The following is a 19,821-nucleotide window of genomic DNA, read 5'->3' on the forward strand; positions in this document are numbered from 1 at the left end:
CCGCGCACCACGTGACGCGCGGCGCCGCCCCGCCCGCGGCCGCGCGCCGCCGCCGTCCGGGTATTTGAACGGCGCTTCCGCCATTTTCCCTGCGCCCGCACGGAGCGAGCAGCGGAGAGTCTCGGCAGAGGTACGGGCCCGGCCCGGCCCCCCGGCCCGGCCCGGCTCCCGCCGCCATCGGGGCGCGCCCGGCCGCTCTGCAGAGCGGGGGCGGCGGTCGGGCTCGTTGGCGGCCGGGCCGGGCGGGCCGTGCCTGAGGGAGCGTCGCGGCCGCGGGGCCCGGGCGCGTGGCGGCTTTTCCCCGCGAGCGGGGCCGCCGGGCCGCGGCCGTGCGCGGGGAGGGGGCGGTGCGAGGGCCGCCGGCGGGGCCCCCGCGGCCCGCCCGGCCGGGGCAGGGGCGCTGCTCTGTCATGGTGGCTGACGGCGGGCAGGCCCGGCCGCGGCGGCAGCGCCGCAGGGCGGGCGGCGGCTCCCGAGCGGCGGCGGGCTGCCGGCTCGGGGGGATGCCGGCTCGGGGGCGATGCCGGCTCGGGGGCGATGCCGGCTCGGGGGGGATGCCGGCTCGGGGGGGGTGCCGGCTCGGGGGCGATGCCGGCTCGGGGGGATGCCGGCTCGGGGGGCTCGGCGCAGTCGGGAGCGGGGCCGGGGGGCCGGGAGCGGGTCGGGAGCGGGGCCGGGGGGCCCGGCGCGGGTCGGGAGCGGGGCCGGGGCCCGGCGGGCGGCGGCGCGCCGCCATTCCGCCGCACGCGGGCGGCGCCTTCCGGCGGGGCCGCTGCCGCGCCGCGCTCGCCCGCTCACGCTGCCATTGCTCACGCTGCCATTTCCCCCGCAGAGCAGCATGGCCGCCCAGGGAGAGCCGCAAGTGCAGTTTAAGGTAAGCCGCGCTGCCCCGCTTTCCTTCGGGGCTTTTTCTCCCTTCGCTAGAAAAGTGACACAAACCACTCTCGAGTGCCTACGTGGATGGTGGGTTTGGTTTTGAACTGCTGGTCTTCCCTTAATGGGGCGATTTATTGAAGTGTTGAATACAACTCGCACAAAAAGACTCTATTAAACTATTTTCTAAATTCTTTTTTGTGTCATTATTTTATCTGTAATTCAGTCTGATAGCTTTCAATGAATCTTTACCTACAGAATGATTTTTAAATTTAAGAACTGAAGCTGCCCAGAGTGAATTAGAGTAGCTTGCTTTCTGTCATGTGCTAATGGTGCAAGTGTTTCAGAAGGGAATTTTCTGGTGTTTTGAGTGGCTGGTGGGGTGGTGGTTATCTTTTTGTTACCTTAACAGCCAGAAGTCCTGAAGACTCTTTCTTGAAGGTTGTTACTTGTGTTTCTTTCAGTTCTTGACTAGTGTGTTTCAGTTTATGGTGCAAATGTTGGTGGGTTCTTTAATTTTAAGGTAGCAAAGGTTTTCTCCAGTGGATGTTTTGATAATTTCCTCTTGGAATCTGGTTACAGTCAGGTTGAAAGCCCTAAATATTCTGCAGTGCAGCCCTTGCCTACAAGGGCTGGATAAGACTGATCAGAGTTACAGCATGATGGGTGGACTTAACAGATTTGGTTCCCAGCACAGGGAGCTGCTTCATGGGGAGTTCTGTCTTTGTTTACAGCACCTTGTAGGAGCTGTGCTCTTTGTAGTAATGAGTAGTATCTGTGCTGGAATGACTGATAAGTGTCTCAAGATGCATTGCTCTGACTCTTCCTTTTTCTGTCCTCAGCTTGTTCTGGTTGGTGATGGTGGCACTGGTAAAACAACATTTGTAAAGCGTCACTTGACTGGTGAATTTGAAAAGAAGTATGTAGGTATGTCTGAAGAAACATTTGAGCTCCAGTATCTTACAAATGAAAATACAATCTGTGACTTGCTAAATGCACTGCTTTTTGTTATTTCCCTAGCAACACTGGGTGTTGAAGTTCATCCTCTGGTGTTCCATACTAACAGAGGCCCTATTAAATTTAACGTATGGGACACAGCTGGCCAGGAGAAGTTTGGTGGCCTGCGTGATGGCTACTATATCCAAGGTAAGATCTGGGGGGACAGTTCTGTACCTCTTACAGCTCAGTCCTTCCTTCTGCTCATGCTGGCTGCGCTGCAAGCTGTCAGTGTGGCTGCAGTGATGAGCTGGCGTAGAACTCAAGCTCTTACGTGGAGAGAATAATGTCCCTTGCCAGACAACGTGGGAACACAGTAAGGTTGTGTTTCAGCGTGTTTTGTGGGCTTTGGTATTGATGGAATGACCAATAGCACTGGCAGCACTCGGTGGTTAAGGGGTGACAACGTGTGCTTCAGTAAGTGCAGATTTCTGTCTGGATTGCTGTGCTCAGGCAAGGCCTTGGAACACAGAAACTTGAGATTTTCAATACCATGATGCAGTTGGACACCTTCATGCCAGAGTCTGTCTTTCTGAAAATGTGCAGTGTTCTTTCTGCTTGGCAAATACCTGTCCCCTGCTTCTTCACTCACCCTGCACATCTTTAGTGTATCTTACTTTCGTAAAGTATTCTTGAGGTCCTTGAGAAGCCCTTCTGGACACGGGTATCCTGAGATGTGGACCACAGGCTCTCAGCCTACCTTTAAGCCTTATTGGCATGTCTGAGATGAATTAAACCAGTTCTGAGATGAATTAAACTGATTCTGCCAGGCATTTGGGTACATCCACACTGGCTTCCATAGTCTGTATAGTCTCATGGTGCAATGCCACGTTGCTCAGGGATAGAGCTGAGCTAGCAAGAGGAGCTGCTCTGCTATGGGGCAGCACAGGTGTGAGGTGATAGGGCCCTGGGCTGGTTCTGTGGGCTCCTGCACAGAGCTGGTTAACAGAACAGCAGCTGCCACAGCGGTGATGCCGAGAGGGAAGAGTTCATGCAGATGCTTCACCCTGATGTGGGAATCTCTGTGTTCCTCTTCTCCATCCCTTGTTGTAAGCAAGTGGCTGTGCCTGGTGTAACCTGACTTTCCTTCTCTTGCAGCTCAGTGTGCCATCATCATGTTTGATGTAACATCGAGAGTTACTTACAAGAATGTACCTAATTGGCATAGAGATCTGGTACGAGTATGTGAAAACATCCCCATAGTCTTGTGTGGCAACAAAGTGGATATTAAGGACAGAAAAGTCAAGGCAAAATCCATTGTGTTCCATAGGAAGAAGAATCTCCAGGTAAGTCGGGAGGAATCCAGTTGGCTTTGTCCTCTGAGCACCGCTGGGCTTTGGATGGTGATGTGGGTGCTCAGCCTCTGTCACTGTAGGCAGCCTCACTTCTGTTTGGCTCTTCAAACCAAAATTCAGGGCAGGGGATGGTGTTAAGGATGATCATCACTGGCCTGGAGCAGAAGCTGTGCTAAGTTCTTAAAGAACTTGTGTGCATTTGGCTGTGACTGCTCAGAATCTCATCCTGTGACAGGACTGGGGCTAGAGCAGAGCATGTCGTGGGAGAAGGATACGTGCACTATTGCCTCCTGAAAGTCTTGTCCTTGATGAGATTTGATAGCCTTTCAGTTAATGGTTTCTGCCTGAAACTCTTTGTTTCTAGATACTTAAACCATAAATGCTTATGAATATGGAAACAAAAGCCATGCAGTCAAAAAAAAGGGACGGTAAAAGTTGGTTGCGTTCATCTTTATATTCTCTAAATATTCGAGGGTTTTTAAAATGTCTAATATGTGCCTTTTTCAGTATTATGACATTTCAGCTAAGAGTAACTACAACTTTGAGAAGCCTTTCCTGTGGCTTGCTAGGAAGCTAATTGGAGATCCCAACTTGGAGTTTGTTGCCATGCCTGCACTTGCACCTCCTGAAGTTGTTATGGACCCAGCACTGGCAGCACAGTATGAGCAAGACTTACAGGTCAGTGGCGGGGGGGAGATGGGCTGCCTGGGGCCACACTCGGGGCACAAACAGCTGAAGAGCAGCTCTAAAGCCTGACTTGCTCTGTTGCAGATTGCTCAAACCACTGCACTGCCAGATGAAGATGATGACCTGTGAGGGATGAAGCTGGAGCCCAGCGTCAGAAGTCTAGTTTTATAGGCAACTGTCCTGTGATGTCGGTGATGCAGCGTGTTTGCCACTTTATTATCTAGCTGAACAGAACATGTGCTTAATCTTTGGGATGCTGAAAGAGATGAATGGGCTTCGGAGAGTGAATGTGGCAGTTTAAAAAAAAAACAAAAAACAAAACAAAATGAAAAAAAAAACCAAAACAAAAAAAACATTCATATTTTGGACCTGCATATTTAGCTGTTTTTTGGACTGCAATTACTTCCCCTTTTGAGTTTCAAATATAAGATTGCTGCAGTCACATCAGAGTGTTAAGTGGAAAATCTTGTTTCTGTCATTCCCATCCTTTTGTTTAGGTAATAAAGTTGTATTTCAAGTATCTCCAAGCAAGTGAACTTTCATGCATTGTTAGGAAAACTGTTCAAAGTGTCTTCTGTTCTTCATTTGAGGGTAATACTTGATTGTCTACTACTGCATTTGTCATTCTGTTTTCCTTCCTGCTTCTCATCTTAAGCTCCTCTTGCTAACTCAGAGCTAACAGTTCCCCTGTCCTTTTGTTGGCTGGCAGAGCTGCAGCGGTGGGCACGGCTGCGGCTGGAGGAGCGTTCCCAGCAGGGGCAATGCTGCTGCAGGGTGCAGAGCACAGCCTGCAGCTCTGCCTGCACATGCTGCAGTTCTGTGCAGCCTCAGCTCCTCACTGGCACCACAGGTACCCTCAGCTCTGCTTTTAGCAGCCAGAAGCAAATGGCATCCAAGCCTGTGAGCTGACTTCAGCTGTGTCTTTGCATGGAACAGCAGTAAAGCTATAGCTGCTTAAACCAATTCTAAGCATCTTCAAACTCACTGACCAGAAAACAGCCATGGTTTGAGCCAAAATGCTCTTGCCTTCCCATTGCTATCTTAGCTGGAGCCACAGTGACTGAGACATCTAGACTTTACTGTAACTGCACCAAGTTCTTAATTTGAAACTGGCTTATTACAGCACAAATGGTGGAAAATGTCAACTTTTAACACTACCTTGTAGAGATGAACCTTGGTCAATATTAGTACTGCTAGTAAGCAAAACTTAAGTTTAGGAATTTTTTTTTCAGTAGTGTTTGAGTACATGAAGTCTTGAACTCTTCAGTTTTGTATTTTTGGTTTCTTAATAAAGTGGAGCATTTCATTTATTCCTTTTAACTGGCATTTTTGTGTACATGAATTACTTCAATATTCAACTTTTGCTGCCTGGTAGCAAAAACTGGACTATGGTTATTGTGCCACATTGCTGTAAAGGAGTAATTTTTTAGTTCAGTTTGGAAATTCTTGGGGGGTTGGGGTTTTTGGCTACTCAGAAGCGTTTAAAACTTGAAGCTCCTGGATGAAGATGAGGGATGTTGTACATTTGGTGTTTGTAGAGGGACAAACTTAATGTTTCATTGACTCTTGCTGCATAATCCTGCTCTTAACTTCTGCTGTGGGCTGTTGCGGGTGTCGTTGCTAACTCCTGTGCAGGCCATGGCTGATCCTGCTGGCTTGGCTGCTGCTTTGCTGGGTCTGGGGTGGTGGCTTTTGTGGCTTCGCGCTCTCCCTGCTGGAAACAGCTGCTCCAACCAGCGTGGGACAGTTCTGCAGTGCTGGCACCCCTGGAGAGGAACCGGCAGCAGCAGCACGGAGTGGGGTTTGTGTGCACTCACAGCGTGTCGGTGGTGTCCTGTCACAGCTCCCCTGCCAGCGTGGGACGCTGCTGCAGTGCTGGCACCCTGCAGAACAGCAGCAGCACTGGAGTGGGCTCACAGCTCCCCTGCCAGCGTGGGACGCTGCTGCAGTGCTGGCACCCTGCAGAACAGCAGCAGCACTGGAGTGGGCTCACTGGAGTGGGCTCACAGCTCCCCTGCCAGCGTGGGACACTGCTGCAGTGCTGGCACCCTGCAGAACAGCAGCAGCACTGGAGTGGGCTCACAGCTCCCCTGCCAGCGTGGGATGCTGCTGCAGTGCTGGCACCCCTGCAGAACAGCAGCAGCAGCACGGAGTGGGCTCACAGCTCCCCTGCCAGCGTGGGACACTGCTGCAGTGCTGGCACCCTGCAGAACAGCAGCAGCACTGGAGTGGGCTCACTGGAGTGGGCTCACAGCTCCCCTGCCAGCGTGGGACACTGCTGCAGTGCTGGCACCCTGCAGAACAGCAGCAGCACTGGAGTGGGCTCACAGCTCCCCTGCCAGCGTGGGACGCTGCTGCAGTGCTGGCACCCTGCAGAACAGCAGCAGCACTGGAGTGGGCTCACAGCTCCCCTGCCAGCGTGGGATGCTGCTGCAGTGCTGGCACCCCTGCAGAACAGCAGCAGCAGCAGCACAGAGTGGGGCTTGTGCAGGTTCAGCGTGTCTCACCTGCCTGGCAGGGCCTGTCCTGGGTGGCTCCTGCAGAGCAGCTGCAGTAGGAGAAGCTGCAGGAACTGCTCCACCTTGGGAGCTTTGCTCTGATCTAGTGCATCTCCCAAGCTCTGAAAGACAGTGCTCATCCTGCTGGAAAGCAATTTGCAGTGTTTTGGGAGCGGAGTTAAAGCCCTCTTGCAGCATTTGTTACATTTAGTCCCTGTTAAAACTTGATTTTAAATAGTGTGGGTAGCTTTAAATGCACGTGCAGAGTGCTTAGTTCAAGTTCCTTATCTACAACCATGCTAAAGAAGTTTTCACTAGCTGGATTTAGAGAAAACAAATCTTTCCCTATTCAGTCAAGTAAGGACTTTTTCCAGTGGAGAGTCTGTTCCAGTCTGATTTCCCAGCAGTGATGATAATTCCTGTTGCTCCTGCTCTATAAACTTGCCACTGCACAAAACCAAAGGCAACTTGCTGATGGCTTTTTTCCACCTTGGTGGCTTTCAAAAATAGTACTGGAGGGGGAGCATTGTGTGTTTTGTTTAGACTGAGAATACAAAGGTTAGCTTTCCTGTCAGACTTTTTAAATGGATTACAGCATTAAAAAAAAAAAGTATTTCTGGGTCTAGGAGTGGGTTCTCTGGGCAGGTTTTAGGGAAAGAGCTCAAGCCCAGAGAGTTTTGTTGCATTTATAAATTGAAAGGTGGTTCATAATTAACAAAGAATCTGGGATTTTTGGCATTATTAATTGTCTTGATTCTGGATTGAGTATTCTTATTTCTTATTTGTACTGGATATCTTATTTGAACACTTAAGTTGAGGTCTAGGTATAAAACTTATTTCAGACTATAGCAAATGAGAATTCTGCCAAGTTCATGTGTGGAAGAACCGTCTGGGACAGGTCACCTGCAGGTTGTGCTAGCTCAAACCAGCTGAGAGCAGTTCTTGGCTCACTGAGCACTGATGGAACTTTAAATTTACCCTGGCAGGAGATGGGGTGGTGCTGCAGAATTCCCTTTTCCGGGAGCAGCGGGAGGGAGCCGCTGAGCAGACGGAGCCGTTCCGGGACATTCCGAGCCGATTTTGGGGGGGTTCCGAGCTATTTTGGGCCGGTTCTAGGCCGATTTTGGGCCGTTCCGGGACATTCCGAGCCCATTTTGGGGTGGTCCCGTTCCGTTTTGGGCCGGTTCCGAGCCGTTTTGGGCCGTTCCGAGCCGTTTTGGGCCGTTCCGAGCGTTTTGGGTTCCGAGCCGTTTTGGGCCGTTCCGAGCCGTTTTGGGCCGTTCCGAGCCGTTTTGGGTTCCGAGCCGTTTTGGGCCGTTCCGAGCCGTTTTGGGCCGTTCCGAGCCGCTGCCCCAGACCCCGCTGCAGTTCCCATTTTGGCCACGCGGTGGCGGCCGCCGCCCGCCCAGCGCTTCTCGCTCCCTTTGGAAATTAATCGCTGCCTCGGCTTTCACTTCTCTACCCCGGCTTTCACTTCTCTACCCCGGCTTTCACTTCTCTACCCCGGCTTTCACTTCTCTACCTCGGCTTTCACTTCTCTACCTCGGCTTTCACTTCTCTACCCCGGCTTTCACTTCTCTACCCCGGCTTTCACTTCTCTACCTCGGCTTTCACTTCTCTACCTCGGCTTTCACTTCTCTACCTCGGCTTTCACTTCTCTACCTCGGCTTTCACTCCTCTACCTCGGCTTTCACTTCTCTACCTCGATTTTTACATTTCTGCCTCGACTTTTACATTTCTACCTTGAGTTTTGCATTTCTATCTTGACTTTTACATTGCTACATTGGATTTTGCATTGATTTTTACATTTCTACGTTGATTTTTACATTTCTACATTGATTTTTACATTTCTACAGGTGACATCTGCCAGAAGTGTGAAACGTGCCCAGACTGAGCACTGCAGGTGGATTTCTTCATCCTGATACTGTTAGCACAGCAAAGCACAGCAAGGCACACCATCCCCTGCCCCTCAATTTATCCCATTTGTGCTGGAGAGCTGTTAGAATCAGGGCTTGTGGCAGGAGCACAGCCAGCATTGATAACTGACATTGAACTGAAGTAGAGCTTCACCTGGGGAAAAAGTCATCCACTAGGTGCTGACCAGCAAATATTACCAAAAAAACGTGTCGAGGAACGTGCAATGGCCAAACGTAGCACAGTTCTGTCATGGCATTCACGGGCTGATCCTGTAGTAAAGTTACACCGTGAGTAGCAGAGTGAACAGAAAGCTGGGAGGATTGGTGTCCCGAGCATTACGGGTCCCGTTTGCCACAGGGAGGAGTAAAGGGGGAGGAAGATGCTCCTCCTCACAAGCCTCAGCTCTGGAGCTGGAGGAGCAGCTCTGCCCTGGTTTTTCTCTGGCACCCAGCAAAACACAGCAGATATTAACTGTGGGGAGAGCAAAGCCATCTGCTGGAGTTCATCACGCTTCCAGCCTTGTTTGTATTTTAATTGTCATCTCTGGAGGGGATACTGGCTCCTAGTGGCTCTCTACTAGCAGAGGATTGGTAATTTTATTCTCTCTGAGCAAATAATCCTAAATACATGGCATATATCCCTGGCTTGCAAATCTGACATGCTGAGTTTTGTAATGCCATTTCCACAGGAACTGACCTGCCTACAGAACTGTTCTCATATTTAACTCTACAGATTGAAGTGCTGGGTGTTCCTTGGTGTTTCCATCTCCTGCTCCTTATCCCAGCTGACTTTGCATATGCTAAAAAAGTCTTAGAGCCCAGAAGGGAAACACTTAATCTCTTGAAAAATCAGAATTTCTAACTAATTAAAAGAGATATGAATCAGGTTGCATCAGGTGTCTCTAGCTGCAATGACATCTGAAAACGACATTTCTCTAAGGAGCCTATGAAAATCACTGAGAGATTGACAAATCCTCTAGAAAAAGAAAGGAGGATTTCTTTGATCTCCATATCAGATCCATTTTCATAGTCAAAATCACATTTTGAATGGTTGGTTTTATTCCAGTTTACTTTCTTGCAGTGTGCATGAAGAACAATGGCAGATAAAAATGTTTGAGTTTTTTTCCCTTTCATTTATTGTTTTGAAAATATGTTTTTAGGCAGTTCCATGATTCTAGGGTGTGTCTTGTGATTTTAGGATCGTTGGGATGGCTGTTCAGCCGACAGATGTGAGTGATTATTCAGATTGTGCAGCACTGCAGCAGAGTGAGGGTGAAGGCAGCAGAACCCATGGGGAGAGTCTGTGCTGCCTTCGCTTTAGGGGTGGCCCAGAGCCAGGACTCAGCGCCTGGAGTTGTTCCTTTCCATGCCTTTAAGTGAGTTAATGAGTTAAGTGAGTTAATGAGCTGCATTTCAGATTGATGACTGCTCAGATTTCAGCAGCAGTGAGGATCTGGGGCCTCTGCAGCTCTCCCTGTCCTGTCCCCACCTCTGGTTGCTTTTGCCCCCAGGTCTGCAGCAGGAGGCTCCAAAGGCAGAAGTGGTTCCCCAGGGATGAGGAGTTGGTTCAGTGGCTGTGAGGATCTCTGTCCCTGCTGGAATTCATTCCAGGCTGCAGCAGGAGGCTCCAAAGGCAGAAGTGGTTCCCCAGGGATGAGGAGTTGGTTCAGTGGCCGTGAGGATCTCTGTCCCTGCTGGAATTCTTTCCAGGCTGCAGCAGGAGGCTCCAAAGGCAGAAGTGGTTCCCCAGGGATGAGGAGTTGGTTCAGTGGCTGTGAGGATCTCTGTCCCTGCTGGAATTCTTTCCAGGCTGCTGCCTGCTCCTGCAGTGCCTGAGCCCTGCACAAGGCAGGCACCGAGACCTCCCTGGAGCTGCTTTCACCCCCAGGCGCAGGAGGCAAAGCTGTGAAACTGCAAGAGAGGAGCTGCCACAAATCCTAGAGGCAACGTTTGTCGTGGTTTAGGGATTACTCATCATTACCATATAATATTATAAATGTGGTTTTGGTATTTGTGTAATTAAGAAGATCTGAGTTCCTGAGTGGCCCCAGAACATACCCAGTTACACTCAGGGGCTTCTGGCAAAAAGGATTTGGCTTAATCATAAAGAAAAAGGATTTGTAAAACATTTTATTTATACAATTATCCAATTTTACTTAAGCTTGACATTAAGGCTCAGATAATCAAAGATTTGATTAAATTAAATCTTTGAGATTGGCACAAAATCCTAAACTACTTAGCAAAAATCTAATGTTTTCTTCAGCACGCAGAGTCAGATATTCAAGGCAGTATCAAGACGCAAAAAAAGTCCAATGAACAGAAAACAGACAATAAAAGGGCTAATCCAATAACTCTGTTAGGAGCTGGGACCTCATTTAGGGAAACTTTAATGTATAATTTATTGTATGGTTTTATATACCTGCTTAATTGGTCTTTGAATCATCAGTGTCTTAATGTTTTCATAAAGAATATATATATAATCAGCTTAATATTACATATGTTGCACAATAAAAGCATTTTCACTTGATTAGGACTAAATTTCATTGCCAAAACGCTGTGTTTTTGTTTTCTGGCATCGACCAGCAACTTCTCATAATCTTAATTAGAAAAATATTTTTCCATGCTAGCGTTGGCCTCGCTAACTGCAGGGTTTGTGTTTGTTTTCTTTCCCCACTCCGAGCTGCTCCGTTCGTCCTTCCAGCGCTCAGAGATTTCCCGTGGTGCTCTTACGAGCTGAGGAGTCTGCCCAAAACATCGTTAATTACAGCCTGACCAAAGCATCGTTAATGACTCCATGAAAGCATCGTTAATGACTTGATCTGTCCTGGGCAGTGGCCGCCCTTCGATGCCCTCTGTTAGGGGATTTTGGAGGGAAAACAGAACTTGTGTGTTGGAAACCTTAAGGAAAAGCACAGCTCAGCCTCTTCTGACTCATCCCCATCTCCTACATCAATGCAGATTAACAGGGTGATAATGTTTTAAAGGATCAATTTTTGCGCTTTTTTTAAAGCAAAAATCTTCTGACTTAAGTGAGGTTTGTGTTTTCTGCTCCTCTCCGGAGCCAGGGGGCTCCAGCGCTGCATCCCGAGTGACTCTGCCGTGGCTGGCCAATTAGTATCACCCATTACCGGGGTTTGATTGTAATACATCAAGGAAAAGGAGAAAGAAACATTCTTCAGTCTCTCGGAAGGTGAGGCAGCTGGCAAATGATTTTTTAAAGTGCAAATCTAACTAAATTGCACCTGTGTGCATCTGAGCACTTCCCTGGAGCACAGGACGGATGAATGAGTTTACACAGCTGTGGGGTGATTTGTGGAAGTGAATTAAATAAAATCCCTTCTCCAGGCCCTTCGCTGGTGCCCCTTAGGGAGGTTTGCGGTGGGATGCGAGTGGATGTGTGCTGCTCCATCAGCTGAATCGCTGCGGGACAGCGTGGCACCGAGCGGCGAACAGCCCGGCCGGGGCGTTAATCCCGGGAATCCCGGGAATCTGCGCTGTGCTGGCTCGGGCTGCGATGGGCAATGCCACAGAGCCAGGGCATTAATCCCGAGAACCTGCAGTGTGCTAGTGCGATGGGCAATGCCACAGAGCCCTCTGATCCTCCTGAGACGCGTGTGAATGTTCTGTCCCAGTGATGCTCCAGCTCCCCAGCGGTACACTGGTGACTCCGGGGCAAGCAAGGGAGGAAAACCCCGGTACAAACCGTGTTCTGCAGGGCCACAACCTTCTGCCAGGGGTTGTTCCTCTGCTGGATCCAGGGAGGCAGCCACAAAGGCTATGTGTCCTTCCCCGCGGCTGTGTGTCCTTCCCTGGGCTGTCTGTCCTTCCCTGGGGTTCCCTGTCCGTGTCAGCTGCAGCTGTGCTGGTTCTGTCTCAGTCCTGGGCAGGGGTGAGGAAGGGCAGAGGGTGAGGATGGACAGAGGTGCTGGGTGAGCTCCTGCAGGCTCAGCTTGGGCTGCAGCACCCAGTGCTGCCCTGTGAGTCTCCAGGGACCTGCAAGGACCTCCAGGGACCCAAAAGCACCTCCAGGGACCTGCAAGGACCTCCAGGAACACAAAAGCACCTCCAGGGACCCAAAAGCACCTCCAGGGACCTTCAAGGACCTCCAGGAACACAAAAGCACCTCCAGGGACCCTCAGGGACCTGCAGGGATTTGAAATGAGCTCCGTTCCTGGTGGGGCTCCCCAGGAGCCCCCCGGGGTTGGCCTGGCCACCCAGTGCTGCCCAGTGGCTCCAGTTTGCTCTGACAGTGCTGCCCCAGGCTCTGCTGGGAGCAGCCTGGCTTTGCACATCGTGTTTCCAGAGCATCACAGGAATAAATTCAGAATTTGTTTCTGCAAATAATCTCCAACGTCTGCTTGCAGTTTGCTGTTTCTGCAGAAATTTCTGGCAGGGAACTTGTTTGCTTGGATTCTCACAATTGTTTTGGTAAGCATATTCCTTCCCTTGACAGGCCCCTATTGGCAAATATTTCAAATTCCTGTATTTCTCTTTTTACATTTTCATTTTTACTCAGGATTTTTAGCTGCAGCTCTCTGTTATTTCTAAGAATGGCTCTATTTGTCACTATATGATGCAGAACTCGTAGGGTTTACACAGAATTCCTCCTCTTCCTTCAGGATATCGAGGAGATTGTGGCTCACAGTAACGAGAGAGGAAGTCTCAAAAAAGCTGGAGGGAAATAGGCAAAAGCCAGGCTGGTCATCACTACATTTCTGTGGGAACTGAAACTCAGAACTTCAAAATTTTCAAAATTCTTCTTTCATGGGCCCTAGATCAGGATTGCAAACACAACCCACATTTTATTTCCATACTGAAATTTTGTGGCACTGAACTTGGGTAACTTTGGAGCGTTCATGCAGCGTGAATGTCTTGCTGGAATGTCTCCAGAAAGGGGAATAGGACAGGTGTGAGATAGAGCAGGCACAGGCACAGAACTCTCCAGAAAGGGGAATAGGAAAGGTGTGAGATAGAACAGGTACAGCTCTCCAGAAAGGAGAATAGAATAGAATAGAATAGAATAGAATAGAATAGAATAGAATAGAATAGAATAGAATAGAATAGAATAGGCACAGGCAGAGAATATCTCCATGCAGGGTAACAGAACAGGTGTGAGATAGAGCAGGTACAGGCACAGAACTCTCCAGAAAGGGAAATAACAGGATAGGTGTGGAGATAGAGCAGGTACAGGCACAGTGTGTCTCCAGAAAGGGGAATGGAATAGGAATAGTACAGAAAATAACTTTATAATAGGTCAGAATCTTGTGCAGTCACTCATTAAAAACTATTTCAAATAAAGACCGTTTTGCTGCATGAGTGGGGCTGAAAACATTATCCAATATATTTACATAACTTCTGGCAAAAGAAAAGTAAAATAGTCTGGATTTTGTTGAGATATTAGCATGTTGTGGTTCTGATTTGTAGTTTCGGATGTTGCCTACATCACCTTTAAGTGGCTCGCGTGAGGATAAAGAAGGGGTTGATAGGGAAATGCAGGGAAGAAACAAACAGTGATGGAAAGCTTATCAAATTTTGTTTAAAATATTAGTCTTTCAGTTCATTTGGCTGAAAATAAAGAACTTTGAGAGAACTGAAAATAAGACTTTATCCCAGAAGGCAGATAAAATAAAGAATATCAGCCAGTTCTAGCTGCTATTTTTCTTTTATGTGTAAAGTGCTGGTTAATATTTGTGACATAGAGTGCAATTGGGAGACTCTTATATGACTCTTAGATGCAATTAGTTTTATTAAAATAAGGAGCAAAGTCGTAGCAAGTACTGAAGTTTTTTCCTTGCTTTGTGCAACTCTGAGGAAGTGAGTTAAGTGATGCCTCAGTTTCCCCTGCTGGGAACGGATAAAGCAAAAGCAGTCCCTTAGCGCGCCGTGCGATTTAAATCGGTGTTTTAAAGCTTCCTTGGGACGGAAGTACAGCTGCGGCCCTTCCACGAGCTGCCGCTCTCCTCCGGGAGCGCTGCCCAGGTGCTCCAAGGCCGGCCTGGGCGTGCCCTGGCCCCTCCCAGGTGCGGTTTTGGGGCGCTCCCTCCCTGCCGGAGCGGGGGCAGATAAATGGGAATGAATAGGAATAAATGGGAATGGGCAGGGAGCAGGGTGGGACGGAGCTGGAGGAGGGAGCGTGACACCGGCCGGGGCTCGGGAGTGCGGGACCGCCGCTCTCTGCGGCCCGGCCGGGCTCGGTCCGGCTCGTTGGGATCGCTTCAGCCCCTTTGGGGTCGGTTCAGCCCCTTTGGGGTCGCTTCAGCCCCTTGGGGATCGCTTCAGCCCCTTTGGGGTCGGTTCAGCCCTCGGGAGCGGTTCAGCCCCTTTGGGGTCGGTTCAGCCCCTTTGGGGTCGGTTCAGCCCTCGGGAGCGGTTCAGCCCGGTTTATCCCGGTTCAGCCCTCGGGAGCGGCTCAGCCCGGCTCAGCCCGGTTTATCCCGGTTCAGCCCTCGGGAGCGGCTCAGCCCGGTTCAGCCCGGTTCAGCCCGGTTCAGCCCTCGGGAGCGGCTCAGCCCGGTTCAGCCCTCGGGAGCGGCTCAGCCCGGTTCATCCCGGCTCAGCCCGGTTCATCCCGGCTCAGCCCGGTTTATCCCTCGGGAGCGGCTCAGCCCGGCTCAGCCCGGTTTATCCCGGTTCAGCCCTCGGGAGCGGCTCAGCCCGGTTCATCCCGGCTCAGCCCGGTTCAGCCCGGCTCAGCCCGGTTTATCCCGGCTCATCCCGGCTCAGCCCGGCTCATCCCGGCTCAGCCCGGTTTATCCCTCGGGAGCGGCTCAGCCCGGTTCAGCCCGGTTCATCCCGGCTCAGCCCGGCTCAGCCCGGTTCATCCCTCGGGAGCGGGCAGCGCTGTCCCCGCCCGCAGCGCTGAGCCCGGGCCCCGCGGGCAGGGGAGCTGCGGGAGGGGCAGCAGCGCCAAGTTGCAAAGGAGATTTTGGAGATCTTTTCTGGCACCCGTCGGAGCAGAAGCGTTTGAGTTCTCTCCACGGAACGGCGCAGCTCCGGGTCTGGCGCGACTTTCCGTGAGTTTTCCTCCGGACACGGCAATTTATTCCGAGTTAAATGAAGATACCGAAGGGTGAAGCAAGGAAACACTGCTTGGAGGGTCTGGAAGGGTTTTTTGCCATCCCTGAAGGAATGTACCTTTCGAACCTGCATGGAAAATGTCCTTTTTAATACCCAAAGTCGCAAAGGAAAACTTATGATTGAAGTCCTGCAGGAGTTGGAGTTCAGCTATACTTTTAACCTTAAATAGACCATGGAGAGTTTGTTATCTCTACTCTGTTGCCATTATTCTTTGCTGATTTTATTTCAGCAAAAATATCAGGTAATGCTCTGAATCCGGTCAGTTTTGAGATGTGCTTGGAGTCCTCTTAGCAAGTTTTGCCCCACCGTGTCTCATTGTGTAATGTTTTGTGTGCAGGTGTACGGAAACTATTCCCAGCTCCCCAAACACCCAGGTAAGAAATGCTCTCTTTCCACTTTGTGACAATGTGCTCGAATATTTATTTGCTTTTTTTTTGTAGTTTGTGGGGTTTTAAAAAATTTTCTTAGTAGCCCCAAAGAAACAGAGCCCCTGTTTGAATGCCAGCTCTGTATTAAAGATGTAGTAGTCAAAAGTATCAGTCCCTGTGAATTCAGTACCCCACCCACTGAATGTTCTGGGTAGAAGCACATTTGGAGAAAAATGGCTCGTGTTTGCTGTGTGGGAAACTCCTTTGTACACCCCGCTGTCCTCGAGAGTAAGGCTCTGAACCAGACCAACACAGACTCTTTTCCTTTCCCCTCGATGCTCATTTTCGATTCCCTGATGCACTCGGAGGTGCCAGCCTGCCCACTTCGCAGTGCTCTGCGTGGCTCCGAGTCCTCTCCCTGTCCCAGCCCTCCCCCTCGGGTTGGCATCGCTTTCAGAGCGGATTTAGGATTTCTCATCTGTTTCCAATGTGAAGAACTCGGAGCTCAGAAGCGTTTGTGTGTGTAACTGCAGGATCCTTCTGTTTATATAAATAGTTTAACCTCAAGCCTCATGGTGGTGTGCAAGTACAGTTTTACTGCTCCCGGCCCATGGATTGCTTTTTTCAGCTTTAACCACATGTAATTATTCCCAAGCAAAAGGCAGAGCGATGGGGAGAGGCCACGTCTGGCGAGGGAGCAGCTTCAGCCTGATTAATGCTCCTGCTCCACCTTTGCTCAAAACCAAGAAAAAGAGTCCTATTCCCTAAAAACGAGGGTCTGTGGCCTCTGGCTGGTGGGACAAAAGGGGAAACCACCCTCCCCAGGTGGGCGAGTCCCACGGCTGGTGAGGGAGGCAGGGATGCAAGGGTGTGATGCAGGGATGCTGGGTGAGGGGTGCAGGGCTGTGAGGCAGGGATGCTGCTGGCCTTGCTCCAGGCTGGCCGAGCCCTGGGCCCTTCTCAGCGGGGTCACTGCCTGGGAGAGGATTCTGCACTCAGGGCAGCAGGCACTTGCCTCCAGAAGGCTCAGCTGAGGTTGGGCTGCCCGGAGGTTTTGGGTTATGTGTTGTGTGCCTGCTGTGGGTCTGTCCTCTGAGGCTGGCAGTGCCCTCTCAGTGACAGCTCTGCCTTCCAAGCAGTCGGAGATGAGAGCCACAGAACCCCGTGTCCATCCCACTTCCATCCCACGAGACATCCCCATTTTATCTGTTTGTGCTCTGTTCCCTCCTTGAGGGAAAGCCTCTATGACAACGGCAAACATTTAGTTAGGTGGGCTAAGAATAGATCCTGAATTAATGAATTCAGTTGTGAATCATTTGTTAGCTATCTCTGGTATAGTTGACTTTGGAAGCAAGTCTGAGTAGTTCTTGTACCCCCACAAGATGCAGAACTTGGAGTTCTGTTTCCTCACATCTGCAATTGCTCGTTGTGAAGTTTAGCCATTTTATCAACTTTGCACTCAAAATAAAAAAATAAATCTTAGGATCCTGTCTGTGCCACACCTCAGAAGCTGCATCAGGAGGATGGAGGCCATCAAGGTGCTCTCCAGGAGGGCTTTAGGCACTTTAATAAAGTTTTTGCACCTTTGTATCCATGATAGAAAGCTCTGGTGTGTATCCAGGACATGAAAACCGGCAAAAGGGATTGATCTCAGAAGTGAAGGAAGGAGTGGGATGAGCCACGGAAGCCAAAGGACGCTGCTGGTGACTCGGGTTAATCTGCACATGAGGTGTGGGGAGGTTCTGTAGTGTCTGACAGCTGAAATGGGGTTTGACAAACTTCCCTCTGTCAGCTTCACACCTCGGTCTCCTGAAAGATTGCTTGGGATGAAAACTGATTGTAGGGCAGAGAGCCAGAAATGTGGTGTGACAGAAGCCCTTGCTCTTGGTCCCTATTACTCTTTTTTTCCCCACCTCTTCCCCCAGAGAAAAGTAACCCAGGCTGGAGGGGTGATGTGCCATGATGGGGCATCCATGGAAAAACTTCTGAATATCTGTGCCAGCTTGCCCGAACTCTCTTAGCTGCGAGACATGCTAAATTTGTTTCATCACATCTGATTAAAGTAATTGTTTTGAAAATAAAGGGTTTCTTGTAGCAAGCAAGATAGTAAGAAATTACGAGTCACGTTTTTCTACACTAGTAATGCTCTACCCTTAAAATAGAATTGTTATCTTAACAGAAACTGTGGTTGTTTTGGGCAGCCCGTTCTGGCCCAACGTGACCCCACATCCCAAAATTTGTCCAAACTCTGGTCAGTCAGACTGTACAGACAGAAATGCCAATGGAAACCTGCAGGTGCTGGCCTTGGTCAGCCTGTCCACCTGCTGGTAAGGAGAAGGTGCAGGAAAACAGAATGTTTCATCAGCCCCAGAGGGTTTTGGGGTGCTGAGAAGGCCCTGGAGGAAGGGCTGGCGCGGGGTGGGAGGTGGGAGCTCCTCTCGGAGCACCCAGCCCCTCTGGAGGAGGCAGGAGCAGTGATGTTCGGGGGCAGGCTGAGCCTTCCCCCCTGCACTCCCGCTCTGGGCTGGCCAGCACTGCTCGAAGTCTCTGTGAAATCTGGAAATTGCTCTGGAGTGTTGGTCTCTGAGTGTCTCCCCAGCTGCTGTTCAGTGGGTGCTGCCAGACACACCCCAGAGTCAGTCAGAGATTGTTACACCTTTTAGGTGCCATTAGAATGCAAACCAGCTGGATTTAAAAGCAGGTTTTCTGCAGTGGTTAATCAGAGATATGGCTTTAATTTGCTCTGCTGCTCTGATTTATGACCTCGCTTGTGTGCCACACTTGATTTACATAAAGCATTTTGGCTTACTTAACCTTTTGACCTCTTTTATGGTTATTTTCTGTGGAGACTTGTTACACCCCTTGTTGGTCTTTTATTTAATAATCTTTTAACCTGTGTTTCTTGAAAGGATTCAAAGTCCTGGCGTCAGCTTCCCATTACTGGCCCTTGGAAGATGTGGATGGAATTCACGAGTTTCGGGACACAAACGGAGGTAGACAAAACATTCCGTGGCCTGGCAGCAGCACAGCTCCTGTATCTGCTGTGGTTAGGAGGGGCAGCAGGAGATAGGGAAGGGGGGGACTTTGGAGCTCAGAGGTTGAGGGTTCTTTCCAGTTTATGTTTCTGTTGTATTTGTGAGCTGATTTCTGTGTTCTCCGAGGTGTTATGGGCTGCATTGCTGAGGTTATAAGGAGTTTATGATCCAAGGGTCATTGAAATCTCAGTCATTCACTGGTTTGGTACACACACAGCGTGCTCCAGGTGCTCAGGCTCTGGGAGCTCTGGCTCTGCCAGCAGGGATGGCTCTGCTTTCATTTTGGAGGGAGTTAAATGCCCAAGCTCCTCAGGCACTTCTGAACCTTGCATGTGGTGTCCACAGAGAGAAGAGTGCAAGCTCTCCTCTGGATACCTCTCACTCATTTGTGTCTCCTTTGGGAGTTTCCCTAAGAGCAGTGCTGCAGCATGAGCTGATGTCAATTCAATTCCTTCTCCAGCTGGGCGAAATCAGGAGAGATTTGCCTCCCCGAGGGAAGGACAGCTCTGCTGCCAGGGCGGGGTGGGCGGGTGGGCAGCCCCTGGTGCCCCCAGCTCTGGCCCTGTAGGGGATGGGCTGAGCCCCAGGAGCTCCCACCGGAGCTTTTGGGCTCTCTCACACCCCAGGAGCTCCCACCGGAGTTTTTGGCTCTCTGACACCCCAGGAGCTCCCACTGGAGCTTTTGGCTCTCTCACACCCTGGCCAGCTCCAGCTTGTGCTGATGGGCACTCCCCAAACCTGTGTGCCAGACGTGGCAGTATTGATCTCTGCTCCTGCCTGGGGACAAGATCTATAAATATCCAAAAATATCCCTTTGTTGTAGAGGTGTTCAACTATTTTAAGCCTAAACTTTGACCTGTATTTCCACAAAATTTCTGAAAGGAATGGAATTGCCTGACCAGAAATATATCTGGGCAATACTCTGCTTCCATTAGGAGCTGATGGCAGCATTCCTACTGACTGCAATAGAATAATTATTTGGCTTACAAAAGTTGCCACATAAGTTCTCTAAAAGTGTGTTAAAGTAATTTTCTGACCCTGGACTTCACGTGGTTTCAAAGAGAGTGAAGTGCTCA

At 50.2% G+C, this 19,821-nt stretch overlaps 2 protein-coding genes across 3 annotated transcripts in view; both read left to right on the forward strand.

Annotated features, from left to right (window-relative positions):
• The first annotated feature begins 8 nt into the window (after positions 1-8).
• RAN (RAN, member RAS oncogene family) lies at positions 9-4,179 on the forward strand. Its single transcript, XM_021543968.2, has 7 exons — positions 9-130; positions 833-874; positions 1,716-1,800; positions 1,894-2,019; positions 2,968-3,155; positions 3,672-3,842; positions 3,936-4,179. The coding sequence occupies exons 2-7, from the start codon at positions 839-841 to the stop codon at positions 3,978-3,980; spliced, it is 651 nt and encodes a 216-aa protein (XP_021399643.1). The 5' UTR covers positions 9-130; positions 833-838; the 3' UTR covers positions 3,981-4,179.
• Positions 4,180-15,228: 11,049 nt separating this feature from the next.
• ADGRD1 (adhesion G protein-coupled receptor D1) overlaps positions 15,229-19,821 on the forward strand; it is a 117,918-nt gene continuing 113,325 nt past the window's right edge. The window contains exons 1-3 of one of the 2 annotated variants that reach the window (XM_021543959.2): positions 15,229-15,583; positions 15,680-15,716; positions 18,620-18,703. In XM_021543959.2, coding sequence (XP_021399634.1) covers positions 15,515-15,583; positions 15,680-15,716; positions 18,620-18,703 — 190 coding nt within the window. In that variant the 5' untranslated portion in view covers positions 15,229-15,514. The remainder of the gene's footprint in view (positions 15,584-15,679; positions 15,717-18,619; positions 18,704-19,821) is intronic. The other variant, XM_021543961.3, reaches the window with a different exon arrangement.

The sequence above is a fragment of the Lonchura striata genome, chromosome 18 (genome assembly GCF_046129695.1).
Source record: "Lonchura striata isolate bLonStr1 chromosome 18, bLonStr1.mat, whole genome shotgun sequence".
Taxonomy (NCBI): domain Eukaryota; kingdom Metazoa; phylum Chordata; class Aves; order Passeriformes; family Estrildidae; genus Lonchura; species Lonchura striata.